Genomic DNA, 19196 nt, shown 5'->3' with positions numbered 1-19196 from the left:
CACATTAGCCTAGTACAGCAATCAGTATAGTGCTCTATATAACACTGCATATGCAACTGTTACAGAATGGCCTCCTACTACACCGCTGTAATCCAGTTATCGTAGTTCCTGCTCCCGGCAGATACGTAGTATGACAATCATTCTACAATGCCAGGGATCGCCTCTTGTCTATATTCCACAATTGTCCTAATATCCGGACACCTGTGAGCTGAGAAGGTACTTACCCACTGAAGAGATGTCTCCTATGACCTCCTCCCCCTCGTCAGTGTTCAGCAGCTCAGTTTTGTTCTTCTTGACGACAGGTCTCCGTAGGGCTCCTGCGAAAACAAAAGACGTGTAATGAAAATACACACTGAGGGTCATATATGACCCAAAACGATGCGGATAAGTCACTCACAAGCGACATCTGAATGCGCATTAACAAACGATCTGCAGGAATTCCGACTAGCGCATCCACGTTCCGCAGAAATGCGCCGATGGTCTGAGATGATATTGTGACCTCCGTAGCGAGACCAGTCATATGTAGCATCTACGTCTCCCCCACCTGCTCAGTCTACTGGTGTTTCTCTAGCCCCCCACCCCATAAATCACTCTTCATTTGTCAGCATCGATTGCAGAGAATTAAGGAGACACAGGCCATACGTTTTACTTACATGTCAGGTATTTCAGATATCTTTTGCTTGCATATACATACCGGAAAGTGGTGGTTAATGTTGGGTCAGGGGTGCGTCACCATCCACACATCTAATAGGCTCTTTGCTCACAATCAGCAAATTGGTGATTATAATTTATATAAATTTTATTATCGCTAGTCTCTAGTTCACATCCTATATAATAAAAGGCTACGGCCACTAGATGGCGCCTGGCGGAGCAATTCAATTGTTGTTCCGTTCAGACGCTCAGAGCTTCTGGCGCTGACATTGATTTTATGTTGTTCTGTCATTTTGACGGCCGGTAACTAGTTTTCTATATTTCTGGGCTATATATCTAATGCATAATATGGGATTTTCCATAAATTAAGTTACCTCTAGTTGAGAGTTTTGAGATGATGCATTGAGTCCTACCCTTGTTTCAGGCTATAGTATAATAAGTGGGGAATGCTCAGCCTGGACCTTTTTTTTCCCTCCCACCCATCAGACAATGGGGGTTATTCAGGATTGTTAGCAAACCAAAAATGTTAGCAGTTGGGCAAAACCATGGGGGTAATTTCAAGTTGATCTCAGCAGGATTTTTGTTAGCAGTTGGGCAAAACCATGTGCACTGCAGGGGAGGCAGATATAACATGTGCAGAGAGAGTTAGATTTGGGTGCGGTGAGTTCAATCTGCAATAATCTAAATTGCAGTGTAAAAATAAAGCAGCCAGTATTTACCCTGCACAGAAACAAAATAACCCACCCAAATCTAACTCTCTCTGCACATGTTATATCTGCCTCCCCTGCAGTGCACATGGTTTTGCCCAACTGCTAAAAAATTTCCTGCTGCGATCAACTTGGAATTACCCTCAATGTGCACTGCAGGTGGGGCAGATATAACATGTGCAGAGAGAGTTAGATTTGGGAGGGTTATATTGTTTCTGTGCAGGGTAAATACTGGCTGCTTTATTTTTACACTGCAATTTAGATTTCAGTTTGAACACACCCCACCCACATCTAACTCTCTGCACATGTTATATCTGTCCCCCCTGCAGTGCAGCATGGTTTTACCCAATTGCAAACATTTTTGGTTTGCTAACAAACCTGAATAAAGCCCAATGTTATCACAATGACCATCTCTCTCAGAAGCCAAAATCACATTTCTTCAGCGTTATCTATAGCAAAGTATGTGCATATATACTGCAGTGACCAACACCACACTACATGAATGACAGACGACCCCCCCCCCCCCCCCGATCACCTTACAATGGAGACTCCAAACAGTAACATGTAAGTGTACCCCCCCATATGATGCTTCCCCTATAGCTATCACAGCTGAATTACCATCGTAAGGAAGTCTCTCAACATCACTATCATCTTCTGCAAGAATCACTTCTTCTGGGGAGACCACAAAGGAAACAAGAATCCAACACGGTGATTATTAAAGAGAGAAGTGGTGCAGATGGAGTGTAGAGAAAGGAAGAAAGAAATACAAGAAGATACAAATAGGACGATCTCATTGGGCGATCCACTGGAAGCACAGTAGAAAAACAGGGTTAACGTGAGCAAAGTTCTCTGCACAGATTTTACAAAACGTTTAAAATGAAGACGGAGTTAAGTTCATTTGCTAGTATTCGTGTGCAATCTCCGGACACTTGGTCTGCAGGGGGGTACACATGGAGAGATCCGTGCTTAAATTCTAAGCAATCTGACTAAGTTGCTTTGAAGTTAAGCACGGATCCCTCCGTGTGTATACGTCATAGTGATAGCGATCGTTGGTGCTAGACTGGCCTGCATGCAGGCAGAATCTAGCACATCGCTCATTTCACCACTGGGTGAAATGAGCGCCTGCCACCCTCCTCCCCCCTATCTCCCCCTCGCTCAGCACACATCGCAATGTGTGCGGAGTGTTCATACTAGATCGCTCAGCACACATCTCTGGGAGAAATCTCCTGTGTGTACGGGGCTTACCACTCTGTGCTAGAGGTAGTCAAGGCCGCTGTGGTACTACAACTCCCGGCATACCCAAAACTACTGCCAGCTGACCTGTTTTAGACAGGCACAGCGGGTGGCGGATGTGTATACTTACCATGTTAACCCTTTAAACCTGGGACACTCATGAATTACACAGGTTCCGTGTCTGGCTGACTCCAAGCCTGCATTACACCTGGTTTTACTCAGTCTCAGAACCTGTGTAATCCAAGAGCGTCACTGTTTAAAGGGACAGTGTGGTAAGCCAACTACACAATGTCAGAGTATGGGAACCACTGTTCTACAAGCATCAATAGGATTGTCGGTGGGCAGTGTGTAAGCGAAGCTACAATGCGGGGAGTGTAGCCGCTACCAGACACACCATGTAAATATATGGTCATGAGCGACACACTGCTACCTGGCTGCACTATAGTATATGCATGCCGGAAGGTTTACCATGAAAGCAGTCAGCGTACGCAGCAACACAATAGCCATGGATCATGTATAATTAATAAGTGTCAAGGCTTACGTCGCTGATCTGGTAACCCTAAGTGAATTTTGTATTCATAATTGCAGATTCAAAATTACTTTGGGGGATAGAGAAGTCGCTGCCGCGCTCAGCTGTGTGGTATAGCTGAGGTCAAAGACGAACAAGTAATGTGTTATTGATTGCTGATGCATGTCTTATGGTGGGGACTACCAACACTGCCCTGTGTATTACAGTGCTTTCAGCATCTGCATCATGGTATGACATATCCCAGTAGGGGGCAGTAGAGACTGTTCCCGGGTGACAGGTAATAGCAGCTATTTATGCAACTAGCATAGGAAAACGTAAACTGCCATTAACAAGAGACCATTATACCATACTTGCCTACCTGACCCTCCCCATGAGGGAGAAAATGCTCTGTTCCTGGACTTTCCTGGTAATGTATGATTGCCATCACCTGTGGTGAGCTAGTTAATTGATAAGAAAGGTGTTTCACCACAGGTGATGGCAATCATACATTACCAGGAAAGTCCAGGAACAGAGCATTTTCTCCCTCATGGAGAGGGTCAGGTAGGCAAGTATGCATTATACGCACCATGCTTTTTTAACAGGGGTATTCGACATGCGGCCCTCCAGCAGCTGCGGGACTACACATCCCAGCATGCCCTAATAAGTAAACTGTGGCAAGGCATGCTGGGATGTGAAGTTCCACAGCAGCTGTAGGGCCGCCCGTTAAATACCCCTGCAGTACAGCAACAGGATCCACAAGTTTAATCGGCTGTTTACTCACAATCAGCCGCATGTTAAATAACCCTGCTCTATAAGTTTACATTGATAATGGGTGGCACTAACGTGTCCATTAGAGTGTACATGAAACGCTGAATGACTGGACTGCACTCCCCGACTACTAATATTAACTAGGCTGACCATATTATCCTTTTAATGCGGGACACTCATGAATTACACAGGTTCTGTGGCTGGCTGACTACAAGCCTGCATTTCACTTGGTTTTAAGCAGCCACAGAACCTGTGTAATTAAAGGGGTGTGGTATGAGATGGCGGCGGCTGGGTCCCTGGCGGGCAGCATACCGGTGCCGGGATCCTGACCGCTAGCTTGCCGACAGCGGGGCGAGTGCAGATGAGTCCCTTGTGGGCGCGCTACGCTATCTATTCTCCCTCCAGATGGCTCGTGGACCCCCAAGATGGAAAAAAGGTGTCGTATGCCGGTTGTCGGGATTCCGCGCCGGTATACTGTGCGCCGGGATCCCAACAACCGGTATACTGAATACCACCCGGTTAAAGGGATAATATGGTCAGCCTATAAAAACGTGTGCCGTATTAAACATGTTCCGGGCGTCCTACAATATTCTCTTTGCGTGTTGGTGTTTGTTACTGTCTACCACACTGTGCCATTGTAAGAAAAGTGGTTCCAGACATGATGTGGACGGTGGCAATACAGCCCATCAGTTTACTAGGGACTAGCGATAGGAGGCAAATACTGGTTTGGCCCTCAACAATTTTTTTTTAAGATGCTTTAGAATGAGCCCAAAGGGCCCAGTTTTATCAAGCCTTGGAGAGTGATAAATTGCACGGTGGTAAAGAACCAACCAACCAGCTCCCAACTGCCATGTTACAGGTTGTGTTTAAAAAATGACAGTTATGAGCTGATTGGCTGGTTTGTTATCACCGTGTAATTTATCACTCTCCAAGGCTTGATAAATCTGGTCCTTAAGTTTTCTATGTTAATGGAAGAGACCAGATGTTTACGGAGGAAACCAGGTCTTATCGTGACTTGGGAGATTGTGAGGATCAACAAACTTCTGTGGTCTGAATCCACAAGCCACGCTTAATATGCGTCCAGGTAAACAATGAAGAAATCTATGTTTGTGTACAGCTGGAGCTGGTGTGTCAAAGAGATACAGGCACAACACTGGTCACCATTAATAAGCAGTTCTAAAATCACAGGATGCCACTGGCCCCCACCTGCTTTTGATATCCACTCCATGTATCCATTCAGCTCCCTCTCAATCTGCTGCTGTCTCCTCAGCTTCATGAATGCTCGCCGGTTCTCTACTCGCTCCCTCTCTTTGGCGAACTCCCTGCGAGAGACAAAATGTGAAAGTATTATATCTCCCTCACCTAGCAGTGCGGCCTGTCCAGTTATCAGTAGGCTGACCATACTATCCCTTTAAACCAGGACACTCGTGATTTATACAGGTTTTGTGGCTGGTTGACTTCAAGCATGCATTTCACCTGGTTTTAAGCAGCCACAGAACCTGTGTAATTCATGTGTGTCCAAGTCTAAAGGGACAGTATGGTATGGTATGCACCGCAATGCACAGGCGCGTCGCACAGGTACAAAGCGGATAGCCGCTCAGCGATGTGTTTGTGCGCAGAATCCATTCGCACAGGCATTCGCAAGGAGAATGACAAGAAGAAGGCGTTTGTGGGTGGCAACTGACCGTCTTCTGGGAGTGGTTGGAAAAACGCAGGCGTGTCCGTGCGTTTGCAGGGAGGGTTCCTGATGTCAATTCCGGTCCCGGACAGGCTGATGTGATCGAAGCGACTGAGTAAGTCCTGGGCTACTCAGAGACTGCACAAAATCGCACACTTGCACAGCTAAAATACATTCCCTCTGTAGGTGGCGACTATCTGTTCACAGCTGTGAAAAAATCGCCTGCTAGCGATCAGGTCTGAATTAAGCCCTTACTCCATTTGCACCACGGAAAAATGCAACTCGCATAAGGCTTCTTACAACTACAGTTTGTGTTGCGCGCATCTTATAATTGTGCCTATCTGGGCTTGTAGAGCTATGTCAGGTGCACCCACATGCAGATGTAGTACAGTAGTGTCATAGAGGCGCAGGTCAGCCATGCCCCTTAGAAATGCGTCCTAGTTAGACCTACATGTATCCTTACAACATGCTTCTTCTTTACCCTATATATTCAGGTTTCTTCGCTGAAGCCAATGGCTGCAATTTTTTCGCTAGAAGTGTATGTAATCTAAACTCACTTGTTGTAAGATATATGAGAAAATACTCAAAATACATCCAGAAAATAATACTTTTACGGAAGCGTTACTTTGTGTGTGCAAAAACCACAATTTTATGTTTAATGCTGGGTCCACACCTACAGATATATCTGCAGATCAAATGATCTGCAGATATATCTAAAGCCGGATCGGGCAGTGTGCTGTGCATACACACTGCACGATCTGTCAGGGACTGACGTCATGAACTGGGCAGGCATTTACACACGCCTGCCCAGTTCAGCTGTCAGTCACTGCCGGTTGCTGCAGCTTGTGTACGGGCCGTCGGCTGACCGTCCGTATACACACACCAAAGTGGCGATATATCTAACGATATATTGGCCATCGGCTGTGCATCTCCATCATTGTAGGGTAGCCACTGCGGTCCACCACACTCTGTTTCCGATCTCTATATAGCACCCACTTGTGGCGTAAGAGTGGGAGTGAAGCACTTTTAAAGGGAGGGCAGCACAGAGCACAAGAGACAGTGCTGACTACACGTCACGAGAGAGAGAGACAAGCCATTGGCAGAGAGTGTTTCTACATAGGAAAGATGAGAGTTTAGAAGGCAACCAATCCTGACAGGTGTTAGAATCGGATTCCAGGGAGTGTGGGGGCCACACTCACAGGGGGCACAGACATGCCAATACATGGAAAATATTTTAGTACAGCTAATCTGCAAGTTTGGGCTAGAACAACCAGAAGTTTAACAGATCTTTACATATACATTTACTGATTACAGTTAAACACAAGGCAATACCACTTATATACCCCCACCAACTACAGACCCTAGCAAAAGAGCATTTACAGCTATTAGCGATTGCAGACAAAGAGGATTTATTCGCAGAGTTAGTGACATGTAGTCAGTGTTTGGGGGAGGTTACCGGGGGATGGGGGTGGGGCAGAAAAATGCAGGCGTGAGGGGACCTATTTATGGGCGTTGCCTAGTCAGCCACTGTGTAGTGGCCACTCAGTCTGAGACGGCGTAGGGCTGCCATGAGCTCTGATGGTCCGATCAATATTCCCGCCTATGTAACTGATTGGCGCATATGAGACTCCGGCAGTGTGTGTGTGTGTGAAGGGGGTTCTGTGCGCAAAATGGCTGCGTCCTTAACATATTTTCACGCGTCTGCTGCATATAAAATCGCAGCTGCACAATGCAACTATGTGCCCCCCTGCCCCAGGCTTAGTGTACTAGAGCAGTGGATCTCAACCTCGGTCCTCAAGTACCCCCAACAGTTCATGTTTTCCAGGTCTCCTCACAGGATTGCAAGTGAAATCATTTGCTCCACCTGTGTGTCTTTTATAATGTGTCAGTGAGTAATGAATACACCTGTTCAACCGCTAGGTGACCCGGAAAACATGAACTGTTGGGGGTACTTGAGGACCGAGGAGGAAAACCACTGTAGTAGAGGACTCTGCTGATACAATATCATTTTCGGTTTCAAGTCCAAGTGCTCTTACCCTGATAGGACACCTAGAACAAGGTTAAGCATGAAGAAGGAGCCAATGATAATAAGGGGTATGAAGTAAAGCCAGTTCCATGCACTGCCAAACACGTCATTGCTCTGTGGACAAGAGAAAAGCACAGGTCAGATATAGCAAGTGTCTTACACACAAGTGTCAGAGAAATAATATATAGAAGAGAGCTACTGTATGACAGGTGGAGATACGTGCTACTTATAGAGTAATGGACCACATATAGGACTTGTAAAAAAGAATTAGTAACGTTATGCAAGATGTAGAAATAAGTAATAAATCAGTAAAGATACTGAACAGTTACTGTATATACAGTAGTATGTAATAGGTCAGTGACAGCAACAGGACAGTTACACCATGAGGGATCATGTAAAAGATTAATAATACTGTAGAAAGAGGTGTCACTAAGCCCCTTGACACCCGGTGCAGCGGGACAAAGGGGGAGTGGCTTCATGTGAATGGGTGTGGCTTAGTGGGATGGGGTGTGGTCTTGTGGGACAGGGGCTTCCTGATCCCTGTTTTTATCATGTCGGGAGTCCGGGAGGAGCGGGCTGCCCCTGGGGAGTTCTCCTGTTGCAGTGCCGGCTCCTACACAGTGACAGGAGCCGAGTTCCTGCACTGTAATGTTACAGTGCAGCACCCGGCTCTTGTCTATGAGCAGGAGCCAGCACTTTGGTGTCACCCCTCGGCAGGTGACGCCTCAGTACGTGCCGCACCCCCCATGTGATGCCCCCGACTATAGACATGGTACAGTTATAAGATGAGGGGCAAGTAATAAATATCACAATACTACATAATCCATAATATTACAATATGTATAAGATATAATGGTTCAATAGGATTACGAATTATAGAATAGATTAGTGATACTGTAGATACAGGCAGCAGCTGGCTGGCAACATTCAGCCTGGGGGGGGCAGACCCAAGCAAGCGGCCAAGCTTTTTACAGGGAATCTGCAGTCAGGTGCCACTGGAACACTTAAATTGCACTGGCCTGGGGAGGCGGGGCACCCTGCCCCCCTGCCCGGCCAGCCACTGGACACAGGACAATTATAGGATGAGGAGTCAAATAATAACATCAGTGACAGAGATGTGTTCTGTAAGTTATAACTAGTGATGTGCACCGGAAATTTTTCGGGTTTTGTGTTTTGGTTTTGGATTCAGTTCCGCGGTTGTGTTTTGGATTCAGACGCATTTTGGCAAAACCTCCCTGAAAATTTTTTGTCGGATTCGGGTGTGTTTTGGATTCGGGTGTTTTTTTACAAAAAACCCTCAAAAACAGCTTAAATCATAGAATTTGGGGGTCATTTTGATCCCAAAGTATTATTAACCTCAATAACCATAATTTCCACTCATTTCCAGTCTATTCTGAACACCTCACAATATTATTTTTAGTCCTAAAATTTGCATCGAGGTTGCTGGATGACTAAGCTAAGCGACCCAAGTGGCCGACACAAACACCTGGCCCATCTAGGAGTGGCACTGCAGTGTCAGACAGGATGGCAGATTTAAAAAATAGTCCCCAAACAGCACATGATGCAAAGAAAAAAAGAGGTGCACCAAGGTCGCTGGATGGCTAAGCTAAGCGACCCAAGTGGCCGACACAAACACCTGGCCCATCTAGGAGTGGCACTGCAGTGTCAGACAGGATGGCAGATTTAAAAAATAGTTCCCAAACAGCACATGATGCAAAGAAAAAAAGAGGTGCACCAAGGTCGCTGGATGGCTAAGCTCAGCGACCCAAGTGGCCGACACAAACACCTGGCCCATCTAGGAGTGGCACTGCAGTGTCAGACAGGATGGCACTTCAAAAAATAGTCCCCAAACAGAACATGATGCAAAGAAAAAAAGAGGTGCACCAAGGTCGCTGGATGGCTAAGCTAAGCGACCCAAGTGGCCGACACAAACACCTGGCCCATCTAGGAGTCGCACTGCAGTGTCAGACAGGATGGCAGATTTAAAAAATAGTCCCCAAACAGCACATGATGCAAAGAAAAAAAGAGGTGCACCAAGGTCGCTGGATGGCTAAGCTAAGCGACCCAAGTCGCCGACACAAACACCTGGCCCATCTAGGAGTGGCAGTGGCACTGCAGTTTTCTAGCGAGAGGATGAGTGCTTCCATCCTCATGTGAATCTGAACCACTAGCCATGAACATAGGCCAGGGCCTCAGCCGTTCCTTGCCACTCCGTGTCGTAAATGGCATATTGGCAAGTTTACGCTTCTCATCAGACGCTTTTAATTTTGATTTTTGGGTAATTTTACTGAACTTTTGTAGTATACTTGATGACACAGAGGTAGAGCAGTGGACTACTGTACCGTACTGCTATATATATACTGGTGGTCAGCAAAATTCTGCACTGTCCTCCTACTATATAGTATACTGCGCACAACTAAAATGCAGCACAGGTATGGATGCATAGTATACTTGACGTCACGACACAGAGGTAGAGCAGTGGACTACTGTACCGTACTGCTATATATATACTGGTGGCCAGCAAAATTCTGCACTGTCCTCCTACTATATACTGCGCACAACTAAAATGCAGCACAGGTATGGATGCATCGTATACTTTACGACACAGAGGTAGAGCAGTGGACTACTTTACCGTACTGCTATATATATACTGGTGGTCAGCAAAATTCTGCACTGTCCTCCTACTATATAGTATACTGCGTACAACTAAAATGCAGCACAGGTATGGATGCATAGTATACTTGACGACACAGAGGTAGAGCAGTGGACTACTGTACTATACTGCTATAAACAGGCTGAGTATCCCTTATCCAAAATGCTTGGGACTGGAAGTATTTTGGATATCGGATTTTTCCGTATTTTGGAATAATTGCATACCATAATGAGATATCATGGTGATGGGACCTAAGCAGAGGCGGAACTACCGCCAGTGCAACCAGTGCGTTGCACTGGGGCCCGCCTCTGTCCAGGGGCCCAAAGCATGTAATGAGTCAAACTGACTCATTACATGCCGCTGTGTGCTGCGGGCAACCGCTGCCCGCAGCACACAGCCGCCCGGGGGGACTGTCTGCCACGATGTGTAAAAAGGGGGAATCTGCCTGCCACAATGTGTAAAAATGGGGAATCTGCTTGCCGCAATGTGTAAAAAAGGGGAATCTGCCACAATGTGTAAAAAGGGGGAATCTGCTTGCCACAATGTGTAAAAAGGGGGAATCTGCCTGCCACAATGTGTAAAAAGGGGGAATCTGCTTGCCGCAATGTGTCAAAAGGGGGAATCTGCTTGCCGCAATGTGTAAAAAGGGGGAATCTGCTTGCCGCAATGTGTAAAAAGGGGGAATTTGCCTGCCGCAATGTGTATAAAGGGGGATGCTGTCTGCCGTAATGTGTAACAAGGGCACGCTGTCTGCCGTAATGTGTAACAAGGGGACGCTGTCTGCCGTAATGTGTAAAATGGGGACGCTGTCTGCCGTTATGTGTAAAAAGGGCACGCTGTCTGCCGTTATGTGTAAAAAGGGCACGCTGTCTGCCGCTAAGTGTAAAAAGTGTACGCTGTCTGCCACTATGTTTAACAAGGGCACGCTGTCTGCCGTTATGTGTAAAAAGTGTATGCTGTCTGCCGCTATGTGTAACAAGGGCACGCTGTCTGCCGTTATGTGTAAAAATGGCACGCTGTCTGCCGTTATGTGTAAAAATGGCACGCTGTCTGCCGTTATGTGTAAAAAGTGCACGCTGTCTGCCGCTATGTGTAAAAAGGGCACGCTGTCTGCCGTTATGTGTAAAAAGGGGGACGCTGTCTGCCGTAATGTGTAAAAAGGGGACGCTGTCTGCCGTAATGTGTAAAAAGAGGAATCTGTCCGCCGTAAGGTGTAAAAGAGTCTCCACCTGGTGTAGTGGTGCTACTGTGCGGCGTAATTTGAATAATGGAGACTTCTGTGCACCGTTTTATGAATTGGTATTATTTTGTGGCCACACCCCTTCCCCACGAAGCCATGCCACTATGTATTTTTGCGCGCGCCTACGGCGCGCACTGCCCCTGTTTTGCATGCATGGGTGGGGCTCCGATGCCGTTTCTTGCACACAGTGCTAAAATGTCTAGTTACGGCACTGTTGCTAGGTATCAATTTCTCTGGCCCTGAGCAGGTCCCCCTCACCAGATCCTCTCCAGGGGTGAGGGGGTGGACTTGGGTGGGATGGGGGGCCCAAAGCATTTTGTCGCACCTGGGCCCACCGCTCGCTAGTTCCGCCACTGGACCTAAGTCTAAGCACAGAATGCATTTATGTTTGATATACACCTTATACACACAGCCTGAAGGTCATTTTAGCCAATATTATTAATAACGTTGTGCATTAAACAAAGTGTGTGTACATTCACACAATTCATTTATGTTTGATATACACCTTATACACACAGCCTGAAGGTCATTTAATACAATATTTTTAATAGCTTTGTGTATTAAACAAAGTTTGTGTACATTGAGCCATCAGAAAACAAAGGTTTCACTATTTCGCTCTCGCTCAAAAAATTCCGTATTTCAGAATATTCCGTGTTTCAGAATATTTGGATATGGGATACTCAACCTGTATATACTGGTGGTCAGCAAAATTCTGCACTGTCGTCCTACTATATAGTATACTGCACACAACTAAAATGCAGCACAGGTATGGATGCATAGTATACTTGACGTCACGACACAGAGGTAGAGCAGTGGACTACTGTACCGTACTGCTATATATATACTGGTGGCCAGCAAAATTCTGCATTGTCCTCCTACTATATACTGCGCACAACAAAAATGCAGCACAGGTATGGATGCATCGTATACTTAACGACACAGAGGTAGAGCAGTGGACTACTGTAACGTACTGCTATATATATATATACTGGTGGTCAGCAAAATTCGGCACTGTCCCCTACTATATAGTATACTGCGCACAACTAAAATGCAGCACAGGTATGGATGCATAGTATACTTGACGACACAGAGTTAGAGCAGTGGACTACTGTACCGTACTGCTATATATATATATACTGGTGGTCAGCAAAATTCTGCACTGTCCTCCTACTATATAGTATACTGCGCACAACTAAAATGCAGCACAGGTATGGATGCATAGTATACTTGACGACACAGAGGTAGAGCAGTGAACTACTGTACCGTACTGCTATATATATACTGGTGGTCAGCAAAATTCTGCACTGTCCTCCTACTATATACAGTAGTATACTGCGCACAACTAAAATGCAGCACAGGTATGGATGCATAGTACACTTGACGACACAGAGGTAGGTAGAGCAGTGGACTACTGTACCGTACTGCTATATATATATATACTGGTGGTCAGCAAAATTCTGCACTGTCCTCCTACTATATACTGCGCACAACTAAAATGCAGCACAGGTATGGATGGATAGTATACTTGACGACACAGAGGTAGAGCAATGGACTACTGTACTGTACTGCTACATATATATACTGGTGGTCACAGCAAAATTCTGCACTCTCCTCCAACTATATACTGCGCACAACTACAATGCAGCACAGATATGGATAGTATACTTGACGACACAGAGGTAGAGCAATGGACTATTGTACCGTACTGCTATATATATACTGGTGGTCAGCAAAATTCTGCACTGTCCTCCTACTATATACTGCGCACAACTAAAATGCAGCACAGGTATGGATGGATAGTATACTTGACGACACAGAGGTAGAGCAATGGACTACTGTACTGTACTGCTACATATATATACTGGTGGTCACAGCAAAATTCTGCACTCTCCTCCAACTATATACTGCGCACAACTACAATGCAGCACAGATATGGATAGTATACTTGACGACACAGAGGTAGAGCAATGGACTATTGTACCGTACTGCTATATATATACTGGTGGTCAGCAAAATTCTGCACTGTCCTCCTACTATATACCACGCACAACTGAAATGCAGCACAGGTATGGATGCATAGTATACTTGACGACACAGAGGTAGAGCAGTGGACTACTGTACCGTACTGCTATATATATACTGGTGGTCAGGAAAATTCTGCACTGTTCTCCTACTATATAGTATACTGCGCACAACTAAAATGCAGCACAGGTATGGATGCATAGTATACTTGATGACACAGAGGTAGAGCAGTGGACTACTGTACCGTACTGCTATATATATACTGGTGGTCAGCAAAATTCTGCACTGTCCTCCTACTATAGACTGCGCACAACTAAAATGCAGCACAGGTATGGATGCATAGTATACTTGATGACACAGAGGTAGAGCAGTGGACTACTGTACCGTACTGCTATATATATACTGGTGGTCAGCAAAATTCTGCACTGTCCTCCTACTATATAGTATACTGCGCACAACTAAAAAAGCAGCACAGGTATGGATGCATAGTATACTTGACGACACAGAGGTAGAGCAGTGGACTACTGTACCGTACTGCTATATATATACTGGTGGTCAGCAAAATTCTGCACTGTCCTCCTACTATATACTGCGCACAACTAAAATGCAGCACAGGTATGGATGGATAGTATACTTGATGACACAGAGGTAGAGCAATGGACTACTGTACCGTACTGCTATATATATATACTGGTGGTCACAGCAAAATTCTGCACTGTCCTCCTACTATATACTGCGCACAACTAAAATGCAGCACAGGTATGGATGGATAGTATACTTGACGACACAGAGGTAGGTACAGCAGTGGACTACTGTACCGTACTGCTATATAATACTGGTGGTCAGCAAAATTCTGCACTGTCCTCCTACTATATACTGTGCACAACTACAATGCAGCACAGATATGGATAGTATACTTGATGACACAGAGGTAGAGCAATGAACTACTGTACCGTACTGCTATATATATATACTGGTGGTCAGCAAAATTCTGCACTGTCCTCCTACTATATAGTATACTGCGCACAACTAAAATGCAGCACAGGTATGGATGCATAGTATACTTGACGACACAGAGGTAGAGCAGTGAACTACTGTACCGTACTGCTATATATATACTGGTGGTCAGCAAAATTCTGCACTGTCCTCCTACTATATAGTATACTGCGCACAACTAAAATGCAGCACAGGTATGGATGCATAGTACACTTGACGACACAGAGGTAGGTAGAGCAGTGGACTACTGTACCGTACTGCTATATATATATATATACTGGTGGTCAGCAAAATTCTGCACTGTCCTCCTACTATATACTGCGCACAACTAAAATGCAGCACAGGTATGGATGGATAGTATACTTGACAACACAGAGGTAGAGCAATGGACTACTGTACTGTACTGCTACATATATATACTGGTGGTCACAGCAAAATTCTGCACTCTCCTCCAACTATATACTGCGCACAACTACAATGCAGCACAGATATGGATAGTATACTTGACGACACAGAGGTAGAGCAATGGACTATTGTACCGTACTGCTATATATATACTGGTGGTCAGCAAAATTCTGCACTGTCCTCCTACTATATACCACGCACAACTGAAATGCAGCACAGGTATGGATGCATAGTATACTTGACGACACAGAGGTAGAGCAGTGGACTACTGTACCGTACTGCTATATATATACTGGTGGTCAGCAAAATTCTGCACTGTTCTCCTACTATATAGTATACTGCGCACAACTAAAATGCAGCACAGGTATGGATGCATAGTATACTTGATGACACAGAGGTAGAGCAGTGGACTACTGTACCGTACTGCTATATATATACTGGTGGTCAGCAAAATTCTGCACTGTCCTCCTACTATAGACTGCGCACAACTAAAATGCAGCACAGGTATGGATGCATAGTATACTTGACGACACAGAGGTAGAGCAGTGGACTACTGTACCGTACTGCTATATATATACTGGTGGTCAGCAAAATTCTGCACTGTCCTCCTACTATATTGTATACTGCGCACAACTAAAATGCAGCACAGGTATGGATGCATAGTATACTTGACGACACAGAGGTAGAGCAGTGGACTACTGTACCGTACTGCTATATATATATTGGTGGTCAGCAAAATTCTGCACTGTCCTCCTACTATATACTGCGCACAACTAAAATGCAGCACAGGTATGGATGGATAGTATACTTGACGACACAGAGGTAGAGCAATGGACTACTGTACCGTACTGCTATATATATACTGGTGGTCACAGCAAAATTCTGCACTGTCCTCCTACTATATACTGCGCACAACTAAAATGCAGCACAGGTATGGATGGATAGTATACTTGACGACACAGAGGTAGGTAGAGCAGTGGACTACTGTACCGTACTGCTATATAATACTGGTGGTCAGCAAAATTCTGCACTGTCCTCCTACTATATACTGTGCACAACTACAATGCAGCACAGATATGGATAGTATACTTGATGACACAGAGGTAGAGCAATGGACTACTGTACCGTACTGCTATATATATACACTGGTGGTCAGCAAAATTCTGCACTGCCCTCCTACTATATACTGCGCACAACTACAATTCAGCACAGATATGGATAGTATACTTGACGACACAGAGGTAGAGCAATAGACTACTGAACCGTACTGCTATATATATATACTGGTGGTCAGCAAAATTCTGCACTGTCCTCCTACTATATACCGCGCACAACTAAAATGCAGCACAGGTATGGATGCATAGTATACTTGACGACACAGAGGTAGAGCAGTGGACTACTGTACCGTACTGCTATATATATACTGGTGGTCAGCAAAATTCTGCACTGTCCTCCTACTATATAGTATACTGCGCACAACTAAAATGCAGCACAGGTATGGATGCATAGTATACTTGATGACACAGAGGTAGAGCAGTGGACTACTGTACCGTACTGCTATATATATACTGGTGGTCAGCAAAATTCTGCACTGTCCTCCTACTATATACTGCGCACAACTAAAATGCAGCACAGGTATGGATGCATAGTATACTTGACGACACAGAGGTAGAGCAGTGGACTACTGTACCATACTGCTATATATATACTGGTGGTCAGCAAAATTCTGCACTGTCCTCCTACTATATAGTATACTGCGCACAACTAAAATGCAGCACAGGTATGGATGCATAGTATACTTGACGACACAGAGGTAGGTAGAGCAGTGGACTACTGTACCGTACTGCTATATATATACTGGTGGTCACAGCAAAATTCTGCACTGTCCTCCTACTATATACTGCGCACAACTAAAATGCAGCACAGGTATGGATGGATAGTATACTTGACGACACAGAGGTAGGTAGAGCAGTGGACTACTGTACCGTACTGCTATATAATACTGGTGGTCAGCAAAATTCTGCACTGTCCTCCTACTATATACTACAATGCAGCACAGATATGGAGCATTTTTCAGGCACAGAACGTAGATATTTTCAGCACACTGAGCACAGATATTTGCAAGCACACTGAGTACAGATATTTGCAGCACACTGAGTACAGATAATTGCAGCACACTGAGTACAGATATTTGCAGCACACTGAGCACCAATATTTGCAGCACACTGAACACAGAAACTGAGAGAACGCAGCCACGTCCTCTCGCTATCATCTCCAAAGCACGAGTGAAAATGGCGGCGACGCGCGGCTCCTTATGTAGAATACGAATCTTGCGAGAATCCGACAGCGGGATGATGACGTTCGGGCGCGCTCGGGTTAACCGAGCAAGGCGGGAAGATCCGAGACTGCCTCGGAACCGTGTAAAATGGGTGAAGTTCGGGGGGGTTCGGATCCCGAGGAACCGAACCCGCTCATCACTAGTTATAACATAAGGGGTCATATAATTAATCAGCGATAAAAGAAACCAGTAATAGCATAAGGAGTTCATGTAATATTTCAGTGACAAATACAGAACAGTTACAAGGCAGTGGTTCCAGACTGGGTGCCTCTGGGCACTTGCAGGGCTGCCTGGGATGATAGTCCAGGAATAAATCAAACTATTTATGGTCAATGTAATAAGCAAAACCAGTGCTCGTGGCTTCCCATCATGCACTATGTGGACAAACGGAAGCAAATCCTGTCCCTCACCATATAGCTCAGCCTAAGGATGACATATAAACACAATTTACTTCATTTAACATGTTTTTCTGAATTTCGCAATAAGAAACTTTGGCCTGGGGTGCTGTGATTTGTGATAGTCTGGGGCGCCGTGATTCAAAACGGTTTGGGAACCACTTGACTAAAGAGTTATATAATAACAGATCATCGATAGATACAAGCAAGATATAGGACAACAACGTATAGTATACAGGACAGTTATAGGATGAGGAGTCAGGTAACAACAGTTGAGTGACAGATACTGGACAAATATAGGCTAAGAAGATCTGTGATAAATACAGGTAAGTTATAGGATAAGGTGTCATGTAAAAGGTCAGAGAGGTCATGTAATAAAGCAGTGAAAGATATAAGACAGTAATAATAGGATGATAGATCAGTGATATATAGATCAGTTATAGGGTGAGGAGTTATGTAATAATGGATTAGTTGATAAAGAAAAGAGAGTTATGGGCTGAGGGTACATGAAGATCAATCCCAGATACAGGGCAAATATTAGATAACAGGTCATGAAATAAAAGATCAGTGACAGAGATGTGATAAATGTAGCATAGTGATAGATACACTACAGCTTCAGGATAATGAGCCATATAATAAATCAATATTAGCGTCATATACAGGACAGTAATGGGATGAGGGGTCAGGATGTAGATTAATAGTAGATGCAGGAATTTCATAGGACGAGAGGTCATGTAATAACTGATTAGTGACAGATACAGAACATTTATAAAATAATGGGTCATGTAATAATAGATCTTAGATACAGGGCATGTTGTATAAGATGAGGGACTATGTAATAATCGATCAGCAAAAATGGACATTTATAGCATGTAATAACATATCAGCGATAGATACAGTACAGGGCAGTTATAGGATGAGGGACCACCATGTAATAATGGATCAGTGACAGATAAAGGACATTTATAGGATGAGAAGTCATGTAATAAATCAGAGATAGATGAATTAGAAAACAGCGATTAGACTGTACACATCAGAGATAAGTCCAGGACATTTAAAGTGTGGAAATGCTCTCCAGGTTTCCAGCAGTGGTAGGGTTACCGCCTCCCTCCCTCATGTCCCCGCAGGGAAATGGGGGTGGTGCTCTAATCTACGTGTGCAGTGAAAGGTTCCTGTGCCCATTTCTTGATGCTAAAAATACAAGCGGCAGGAGAAAGCATCCTAAGAAAGCGAGTGTCTCTCCTGCCAGAGAATGGGGAGGAGGGGGGAGGGTGTACCACTTCCCTTTATATCATGATGCTGCCCTTGAGCAGAGAAGCAGTAGGAGACCACCACTCACCCAAGTCACACATACACCGTCAAACAGAATAATCTAACCCCCTACAGGGTGCACATCTCAACAAAGTGCCCTTAAAGTGTGCAAATGTATTCAGAGTACCCTCTAATCGGAGTAATATATACACCAGGTCACTCCTTATGCATTTGAATGTTTTAAAAATGCTCTTTTCATGAGTTTTGGATGTTTAGTTGTTTAATATTAAATGTAACGTCGTACTAAGTAGTCAAGAACCACAAG

At 44.9% G+C, this 19196-nt stretch overlaps 1 protein-coding gene across 16 annotated transcripts in view; it reads right to left on the bottom strand.

Moving 5' to 3' along the window:
* The window catches only part of CACNA1A (calcium voltage-gated channel subunit alpha1 A), a 502477-nt gene that overhangs the window by 282209 nt on the left and 201072 nt on the right, over positions 1-19196 (bottom strand). For 13 of the 16 annotated variants that reach the window (XR_010180475.1, XR_010180476.1, XM_063931156.1 and 10 more), the window contains 4 exons: positions 7582-7685; positions 5074-5189; positions 1977-2030; positions 225-317 (listed from right to left, as the gene is read on the bottom strand). Coding sequence is in view for 14 of the 16 variants with exons in the window: in XM_063931156.1 (XP_063787226.1) it covers positions 225-317; positions 1977-2030; positions 5074-5189; positions 7582-7685 (367 nt within the window). In the remaining 2 variants the exon portion in view is untranslated. The remainder of the gene's footprint in view (positions 1-224; positions 318-1976; positions 2031-5073; positions 5190-7581; positions 7686-19196) is intronic. The other 3 variants (XM_063931145.1, XM_063931155.1, XM_063931149.1) reach the window with 2 other exon arrangements.

The sequence above is a fragment of the Pseudophryne corroboree genome, chromosome 6, assembly GCF_028390025.1.
Source record: "Pseudophryne corroboree isolate aPseCor3 chromosome 6, aPseCor3.hap2, whole genome shotgun sequence".
Classification (NCBI taxonomy): domain Eukaryota; kingdom Metazoa; phylum Chordata; class Amphibia; order Anura; family Myobatrachidae; genus Pseudophryne; species Pseudophryne corroboree.
The sequence above is the reverse complement of the archived record's forward strand: the minus strand, read 5'-3'. Positions and strand labels throughout refer to the sequence as shown.